The sequence below is a fragment of the Chionomys nivalis genome, chromosome 13 (genome assembly GCF_950005125.1).
Source record: "Chionomys nivalis chromosome 13, mChiNiv1.1, whole genome shotgun sequence".
Taxonomy (NCBI): domain Eukaryota; kingdom Metazoa; phylum Chordata; class Mammalia; order Rodentia; family Cricetidae; genus Chionomys; species Chionomys nivalis.
Genome location: NC_080098.1, coordinates 63,983,869 through 63,993,350, shown reverse-complemented (window position 1 = coordinate 63,993,350; position 9,482 = coordinate 63,983,869). Strand labels below are relative to the sequence as shown.

General features: G+C 56.8%; 1 protein-coding gene across 1 annotated transcript; it reads right to left on the bottom strand.

Moving 5' to 3' along the window:
- Positions 1–1,149: 1,149 nt before the first annotated feature.
- On the bottom strand, positions 1,150–3,981 carry Barx1 (BARX homeobox 1). Its single transcript, XM_057788154.1, has 4 exons — positions 3,759–3,981; positions 1,841–2,132; positions 1,674–1,758; positions 1,150–1,314 (listed from the first exon to the last, which is right to left on the bottom strand). The coding sequence occupies exons 1-4, from the start codon at positions 3,979–3,981 to the stop codon at positions 1,150–1,152; spliced, it is 765 nt and encodes a 254-aa protein (XP_057644137.1).
- Between the last annotated feature and the right edge of the window lie 5,501 nt (positions 3,982–9,482).

Genomic DNA, 9,482 nt, shown 5'->3' with positions numbered 1-9,482 from the left:
TCCGGGAGGACCTGGTTTTGAAGGCTAGTGTGCCTGGAACTGCACAATTAAATTGTATCACCTTTCTGAGATTTAGCTAACAAAGTGACCATCTCTTCATTCCCATACAGTGGACACCATGTCCCCCAACCACAGAAACAGAAGGTTATATGGTCACTCCCTCCCCAAGGACAAACAACTGAGACATTTTTGGTTGGTGGCGGCACCAGTAGACATTTCCTGCCAAGTTATGCTCCTCAATAGGGCTGCCTAAGACACGTGGGGCTTCCTATTCACCTCAAAAGAGCTGGCTGGGAACATGGCAAGGACCACAGAGGTCAAGCCCCAGGAGACCTAATCAACAACTTAAATGGCTCAGAGCTCCGGGACACTTGTGGACTGGTGGCCTACTGCTGATGGCGACCCTCCCACACACACAGCTGGAAAGGAAGTGTCCACCCTGGCCCCTCACACCTAGTGTTCATTTCCGAAGTAACCTAGTTACTGCAGTACTTGGGCCAGTCAGGGAGAGCATCGCTTGTTTACAATGAGGGGAGGATGCTGTAATTTTCATTGCCCACCTTACCTCCCCTCCCCTCCATCCCTCACGGACTCGGAAGCCCCACCATCAAGTCCCCCGCTGTGTCATAAAATATTTTATTGGAAAAAAAAAGTCACCGTCTTCGCGAGAGGTGGGTAGAACCTCCAGCGACATCGGGACCGGGCATCAGCTGATTTGCCGGGTCTTTCCGGAGCCGACACTGCAGGACAGGCCGTAGAGGCCTGTACCCGGAGGCTCGGTCCCCAAGGCGTGGAAGCGGGTGTGTGCCTGCCGGTGTCCGGCCCGGAGGGCCGGCTGGAGGCCGGGGAGGGGGGCGGGGGGGAAGTGTGGGCCAGGAGCGGGGCGTGAATGCGCATGGAGCGCAGGGCACCGCAGAACTCCGAGAAAGACCAGAAGCTTCGGCCGCACTGAACACGACTCTCCCAGACTGGGAGCAGGAGACAGGAGTTCGCTGAGACCTGGGTCTGGCTTTCAGGTTTCTGTCCCTTCTTGTTTGGCCCCTAATTGTCCGCATTCAAAGTAGTAATGAATCGTTTAGAAAGCAAACGGCATGGACGCGGAAGGGCCAGCTCCGGGTTCCCTCCGACGGTTCACACCCAGGGCTGAGCTCAGTCCTCGCAATTCCGGTCGCTGGGCTCGCTCGGTAATTCTGCTGGCTTCTCGGCCTCCTTGGCACGCTCCTGCTCCGTTAGCTGCTCGCTCGTGGGGATGGAGTTCTTCTTGGGCCGCCCCTTGGGTTTGGTAGGAGACTCCAGGCCGCCACCCTGCAGCACCTGTTCCGAGAATGAACAGTAAGTACTAGGGTGAGGGGTGAATCAGACCAAGGACCACCCCGTGCCAAGTGCCCAGGTGGGACCGAAGGACCCAACCAGAGACTGACTCCAAGCCCTAAAGAGACGGCGATCTTAAAGCTGTCTCTTTAAAGAGTTAGAGGCTGCCAGGAGATGCATGGGCTGGGAAGGAATACCGGCTCCATAGTGAACCCAAACAGAAAGAGCAGAGCGCACTGGGTGGACTGGCCAGTCTTAGTGTGTGGTGGTAGTGGGGGCGGGGGGGGGAGGCAGTTCTTGGAGGATCCCGGGGACGATGCCCAAGAAACCCTGGCGCACAGGAAGCCACCAGCCACACTCACTATTTTCTTCCACTTCATCCTCCGATTTTGATACCATGTCTTCACCTGCAATTGGCTCAGGCCCAGGGATTCAGCTAGATCTATTCTGGAAAGAGCAATGCACACCCTTAGCAAGCCAGGCCTCCGTCGGCCTACTGTCCGCTGAGCCCAGCCTCAACCGGCACTACCTGTCAGGGGTGGAGAGGTACTTCTGCTTCTCGAAGCGTTTCTCCAGGCCCATGAGCTGCAGCTCCGTGAACACTGTGCGGCTCCGACGTCCTTTCTTGGCTTTCGTGCCGGGTTCCCCAGAGCCGGTTCCTTCCAGCTTCCCGCGGAGTTGCAGTTCTAGCGGCAGGTGAGAAGCGCCTGCGGTGCCGGGCATCCCAGGCCCCGCGGCCAGCAACGCCGAGCCCAGCCCGGAACAGCCGAGCGGCGCCAGTGGGAACTTGAATACAGCGGCCTGCTCAGCCTTCAGCACTGCTGCAGGGGAAGAAAAGAAAGGAACCGGGTGAACTGGAGTCGAATGGTCGAGGCCTCTGCATTTTGTAAAGGCGCCTGGTTGCCTGAGCCCACCACTCCCTGAAGAGAGTAAGGACTTCCAACCGTTCTGGGTGAGCCTCCTTGACGTAGGTATCTCGGGGAGTCTAGAAAGGACAATCCCTCCCACCCCGAGCTCCGTACTGGTGCTTCCGTGTCGTCCCCCATCCCCCGCAGCTGCCTCTGAGATTTCAAGGTTCTTAAGAGCAAGTTCGCTGCTTGGAGGACACAGAACTGTCTTTTGTGAAAAAGAAAAACCAAGAAGAAACGGGTGAATTTGGAAGGGGGACTTGTGCGTTCCGAAAAGAGCGCGGTGGAAATGTGAGCTTTTGCTTTTTCCGGCTCTGCGCTGCGATTTACGATGCCGGCTGAAGCCGGGACATCAACTAAGGAAGGGTCGCCAAAGCATCCTTTGAACCCGAAAACTGTCTTTCTTGTTTTCTCTGCTCAGGCTTTTCCCCGGGAAGGTGCCTCCATGTTCTCTAGTTCTAAACTAGATATTTGCCCGCTTCAAACGAATTACCAACAATAGAAACGTAACTGCCTTTCGGCAGTAAAGAGGCTGTGAACCCGATGAACCTCAAACAGGCAAACTGGATCAACTGCCACCAGGACAGAACCGGGGCTGCTACTGATCCCGAAGGCCGCTGGCCGAGCTGGAGTCTATGCAGGAGGCTTTCTTTCCCGATAGGCTTCTCATAAAGGAGTGGGTCAAAACAAGGGACCCATCGGGGTGAGGCAAGCATTCGCAGTAAGGAATGGGAAGACAATCTTAGGAGGAAGCCGGTAGAGGGGAAACACGGCGACTCCACCGAAAGACAAGGACGGAGGTCAACCAAAGAGAGTTTGTACAAGCCCTATTGCCATGATGGAGAAGGCCTGCAGAACAGGGCAGGCTGCCCCACAATCCCCCAAGAGACAAGACCAAGCCAGAAAAGGTCTGAGCAGTGATTCAAGACGCTGACCTGGAAGTGGACCGGCCAGCGGGGCCGTGGCTCACAAACAGGCCTCAGACCAGGCCTAAGGAGATCTTGTCTGCAAGAGAGGCCTCCGGTTTGTTGCTATTTGGAGAGCAGAGGGCTCTGGAAGGCTCCTTGGTGGCATGGACACCGATCAGCACCCAGCACTGGGGAACAGGACCTTCTTCAGAGGTCCCAGCTTTTCCAGTCTGGGCAGCTACTGCCATGCCCAAACAGCTCTCTGCCGAGAACCGAGAAACTCGGGCTTCCCTGGACTAAAGTCATTTTGATCCAGAGCGATCGATCGGTTGACTGTCTGAAGGGGATGCGGGCTCTAGTCCCTGGACCTGGCCTATCACCCGATTGGAAAAGCCTAAGCCGCCCTGAAGCTGAGGACAAACTCTTCTGACCTGGTCTGCGGACATAAGGCCTGGTTTCTGCGCAGCCCATTGCCTGCACCCTCTACTTCTCAGTTGGAGCTTGTGAAGAGACGTTCCTGGGGCCTGCATCCCAGGTCGCTCCAGGAAGAGAGTGGAGAAGGAGGATGAATTCTGGGCTGCTCCGTGACTTGACTCCCACCCTCCCGTCAAGCCCAGTCCGCTGCACGTACCCAAGTGGCTGTGAAAGGGCCGCGCGGCCAGGAGCGCCTGCACGCCAAACTTTAGCAGCTCGCCCGCGGCAGCTGCTGCAGCTGCAGGCGCTGCGCCTTTGGGCCCGGGCGGCTCGGTGAGGATCTCTTCGATCATGAAGCTGCGGTAGCGGTGCGACCGATGATCAGCACAGCCCTCGGGCGGACCGAAGCGCACGGCGCCCGGTTCCCCGGGCCGCTGCATCGCGGCTCCCGCGGATGCGCCCGCGGCTCGGTAGCGACGGTGGCTAGGCTCGGGCGCGGGGCCCGCGCGGGGCTCTAGGCCGGCCCGCAGCTCCCGGCGGCGCGCGGGCGCCGGCTCATGCCCCCTCCCCCGCCGGCTGGCCGGGCGGAGGCGCAGGGCGCGGGCGGGGCGCACGGGGCTCGGCCAGTCGGACCCGGGACTGCGCCCCCGCCCCGCGCCGCCGCGCCTCTAGCCCGGCCAGCCCCCGCGTCACCGCCTCGCCCCGCCCGCCCTGCCCCGCCCCGCCCCGCGCCGCCGCCCCCCACCCCCTAGGCCGCGCCGGAGGGAGGGACCCAGGAGGGGGGAAAGGAGGTTGGAGGAGGGATTGGAGGGAAAGAGCTCCAGGATAGGGGCTGGCAGGCCGGCACCAAGGGAGCAAGAGCAGAGCGCACGCCCAAGAGGACAGCCCTGTGGACAGGACCCTGCGGAGATGGGCAAATCAGGGATCACGAGTGAGAGGTGAGAAGGAGTCAAGAGACAGACAGCGAGGAACGCGCAGGGTACCACTCAGTGACGTGAAGGTGTCCAAGACGCCTCCTCTACGTGAGTGCGCTGAGGTGTAGAGAGGAGCAAGAGCCCGAGAAGCGGGAGGGCAAAGGGAGGGAACAGCAAGGCCAGGGACTGGGTGGGGTGGGGAGGGACTGGAGAGATCAGGGGGAGGAGGGGCAAAAGCCTTGCTTCTCAACGGGAAAGTCTAGCCCTAAGCAGTCTCCCAGGACTGGAGGATGTTATAGGGGTGAGGAGCAGCAGGACACAGAACTGTAATTCGCAAGGTGGCGACCACACCTCTGCACCATCACCCTTCCCTGTCCACACCCTCAGTTTATCCTTCTGATCTCAACTCTCTGGATGCTACCCTGAGAGAAAAAAAAAAAAAAAAGATTCCCCAACTAGGATTTGCTTAAATTTCGAATCTAAGCGTACCTGGACACATTTTCCTTGGTAACCACCAGACTCGGTGAACTGAGTTATGGTCACTCAATTAGAACAAAGACAGGATAACGCTTCACCTGTTCTTAGCTTGGAGTAATAAAAAAAAGGAAAACCTGTTGCTGGATGGATTTGGGGGCAGGGATTCATGGGGGTGCTCTGAGAGTCTGGGGCCACTATTCACAGGACTTAGAATGAGGCTTTTAGATCTTTCTCTTTTTCCTTAGCACACCAATCCCCAAGCTAAACTCTGTTGAGTTTATACCCTTGGATCTTGGCGCTGCTACTTTCTGAACTGTCTCCTGCCTGGAGGAGACGCCAACACTTGGCTCCAGGGAGTTTGTGGGGGCTGAAGGTGCAGCAGCGGTGGCTGCGTGGCTGTGGTGGCAGGGCAGGGGGTCGGGGTCTACCGGGACTGCTCAGGGGTGACGAGAAGGGTGGGGTGTCCCCCAGGAAGTTGGAAGAGGAGTTGCTGCACTTCCTGCCCAGCTCTAGCGACTTGGGTTCTGTCACCCTTGTGTCCAGCCTTGCCAGTCAGTGCCTCCTGGGGCGAACTGCACGTTTAGGCCACTCCCACTTCCAGTGCACGCGCTCTCAGCAGAGCCAAGTCACCACCTCTGGGAAACTGAGTTCACCACGCCCACATCCCAACTCCTTCCCAAGTTGAAATCATTTCTTCCACCTGTTGACCTGTGGCTTCTGAGGCCCTGGACTATAGCATCTGAGACACTGAGAGATGGGAAGGGGACGAAGAACATCTTTTCAGATGTTCTGGTGAGACCTAGGCCCTGAAAGCCCTTTGTCACAGCTCAGCCAATTGTTTAGTGACTTTCTGAGCCACGAGACCACCTTCAGGACTGAAGGAAGGTAGCTTTGGTGGCTTCCAGTTGCTTCGGACTCCCAGAGTGAATGATCAGTTAGCCAAAATAACTATTTTAGAAATGGCGATGTGGGACCCACTAAGACTTATTGTACCCCTAAGCAGGTCTCTCAGAGATGGGCTGGCAAGTGTTTTGCCTGCTTCTGTTGGTCCAATAGTCATCTTACTTCCCACTGGACAGAGAGGAAAGTCAGTATCTATTCCGGACACAGGAATTCCAGATGGCGCCCCTCTCTGGATGGGGAGTCCAACTACTTCCTATCTCAAGACTACTGAGTCCAAGTACTGCTCCAGGCACTCCAGTGAGTAGTAAAATGACTGGTCCCCTGTCCGTGACCGAATCAAGGCCCTTCGGCCTCCACTGCCTCCACTCTGCCATCCCTGGATGGCTCGACATCGGGCCCCTCCACTTCCTCTTGCGCTTCGAAGTATAGCCTGGAGTGGTTTCTATTGGGGGTTAGTCGCAGTCAGCCGCACCCTGTCTTCTCTCTTACTTGACTGAACTCACCCGTGTCTGAACCCAATACACCCTCCTCCATTTTTAGCCAAGTTTCACAAACTCGAGACTGGTCCTGGAACCGGGGGTCTGAGACACCAAGACCACTCATATGGTAGATTCCCCAGTCACCAAATCTATTTCTATTGCCGTTAGCCACTTCAGGTTGAGCTGAGCAGAGGGGCCTCATTTTCAGCATGAAGGCCTTAATTCTAGATGTGGAGAGTCAAGAGACATATGCAGACTCACCCCCTCTCCATTCCACAGGTGTGCCCTCCCCTGCCCCTGTGTCCCCCCGGCTCCTTGGACCCTGGCCAGGGCTGTTTCAAGCCGCTGGGGCCGAATGCCTGCAATGATTCGTGCCTGCTGGGAATGAGGCCCCAAGGGCTAAAAGCTTTGCCTGGCACCAAAGACTGAAAGCCAGCCTATGCCCTGATACGCCCTTTCAGCTCGAGCCCTTGGCTCAACCTTTTCGAACTGCACTCTTCTCAAAGTCCTAGGGACCCTAAAACAAACCTGAGAATAAACCCCTTTTAGGCGAAAAAATGCAAAGAAAGAGCGTCCGGGACCCTTTGTTTAGAAATTCTGCATTGGCAGACTGGAAAGGGGTTCACAAGGGATGGGGTTCCCCTTCTTCATGAAAGACACGAAAAGAAGGCAAATCCCCACTAGAGGCGCAGCCGCTGAGACTCAAGTCTGAGACCCGCCAGGGCCTCCCGCCGTCGCCTAGGCGAAAATTCCGGAAACTGGCCGCTCTGGGAGAGACAGGCACAGTGGAAAAGGTGACCTCAGCGCCCCAGGCCAGCTTCCCTACCAGGTGGCCTGGTAATTGGCACTCCAGGCGGCAGGGAGTCCTCGACGCAACCTCCTCGCCAAGAGAGTACCCTTGAGTGGAACCTATCCTCTTTCCCACTAGCGAGCCCGGAAGACCCCGGGGCTTCAGCCGGCCTTTAGCGAGTAGAAGACAGACAGGGGCCACCGGATGAAAGGCCGACCCCCAGAGCGTGGGTGTGAGGGTCCGATCTGCACCAACTCCAGCTGCGGTTTCTTTCCCAAGCGCCCCCAGGAGGGACGGGATTCTGGAGACAGCTATTTGAGAAGTAGTCCCTGTGCCCCGAGGCAGACAGAGCAGCCCTAGGCCAGGTCCGCGACCAGCATCATCAGGGTGCTTCTAAGTGGGGCTCCCCTCCAACCCTCCCTGGACCTTGAAGGTTTCTTTTTGTTTCCTTTTCCACTTGCAATCGATATGTATTTTACTCAGCAAGATGAATTTGGGACCGTGAGTGTCTGGAAGGAAGATTTCTTAAAATGGTTACCTCCCCTCTGGGTACTGACAACCACCTGGCGGAATTCTGATTCCCTTCCCCAGTGCACAGCAAGTTCTGAGCCCCCCCAAGTTCGCCGCGCTCCCGTGGCGCTCTGGGTAAGTTTTCTCTCCAGGAGCACCCCTTCCCCGAGCCCCCAAATGGGATTTGTTCCTCCAGCGTTTTCTTGCTCTAAGTCTGCCTCTTGACTTCAGGCAGGTTTGCCGCGGTGGCAGTGGCGGTGGCCTTCGGTAGGGAGGTGGCTTCAGCCTCAGATAGGCAGTGCTGGACAGAAGTCGCCTGAACCTAGAGGGCAACGCGAGGTCTGGGCAGGCTATCGTGGGTGCCCTGCGTTTTGCTAGAGAGGTTTGCCTTCAATACACAAAACCGTCGGGAATATAAAATTACGCGGTTCCCACACTCACAGATTACATCTAAATCGCTTTTTCGTTGGAAAGCCCGGCTCCGTCACTGTTTTTCGTTGTGGCTAGTTCGATGTCCGTGTGGACTTTCGTTTTGAATTTTTTCGATTCGACCTTTGAAATTGGTTCTTTTTTTTTTTTTTTTTTGGTACGGTTTGTTGTTTAAGAATGTGTGATTTCCTCTGGAAATTTAAGTTAGGATACGTCCGTAGGACTCTCCGAGGAAACGGTTCTCGGCGATCAAGGTCCCTGGCCATCCTTCCTTGGTCCTGTCTCGTTTCACACCCAGGACTGCCCTTGGCGGCTTCCGGTGCAACCTCGGATCCTAGAGTAGAGGTAAGAACCAGGTCACTGCCAAGACTGAGGCACAGCGGTCACTGACCCTGCAACTCCGTGGCTTGTGTGGCGTGGGCCGCAGCTGCTGGGAGAAGAGCAGTTCAAATCGACTCCACTAGGCAGCGAAGGCAGAACCATGCCCCGGTCAGTAGAGGTCTGAACCCCACGGAGTGCCGGCTGGGGAGTGCAGAATTCCTGTCCCTTCTGGATAGAGAGGCAGCTTCGTGAAGACTGTCCCGAGGGACCTTCCAAGCCCTCTGTGGGCAGGTGCCCGGTCATTGTGCTCGCACCCGGGGTTCTGCCAAAATCCCAGAGGCTCTGGTCGCCGTGGTTAGATTCAAAAGCCGCAGGGTAGCCTTCCACGAAAGACGTTTGCTGCGGAAAAGGCCCCAGAGAGGTGGCGGCTCAAAGACAGAGGAGGCAAGGCTTGTTGGAAAACGGCCCTGCTTTTAACTCTCTTCCTTTCTCTTTTCTTTCCCCTCTATCCATTCCCCCCCCCCCCCCCCGTCTTATTTCCCCAACTCTAGTACTCAATGCCTTGCGCCTTTCTGTTTCTTTAGCTCTGGATCGCCAAGTCATGGTTCCCCATTCTCTCCAACTTCGAGACTAGGGGAGGTCACAAAGGCCTGTGCCGCCGGGTGCAGAAGTCTTCAAGGTTTCTAATGTTGGATTAAATACACTGGGTACCCGCAAGGTTCTCTAACTTGTTTGTGGGACAGGATCTCCTTACAGCCTGGGCACCGTAAGGAATCAGCCCTAGGGTGAGAGGTGGGAGTCCAGGCCCTAGCCCACGTGCCCGTTAGCTGCTTTGCCCTCGCTGGAGAAGTCCGTGGCTTGAGTGTCCTTCCTGACAGCACTCTAGATACAAGTTTTGCCAGGAGACGGGATGCAGGTGAGAGGAGCCGGCTGGGGAGTAGTCTGCAGCTCTTGCCTTCTAGGAACACCTTGGGAGGACTTCCTTGTAACGCTTTTGCCTCAGGCGGGATTTGGGCCCTCCCAGGGGTGTGGAGAAAGTAAAGCCTCCTACCCGGAACCCAGGCTGCCCTTCTGGCTGTTCTTCTGAACTAACGGGAGATGATAAGAGAGCCCTCCGC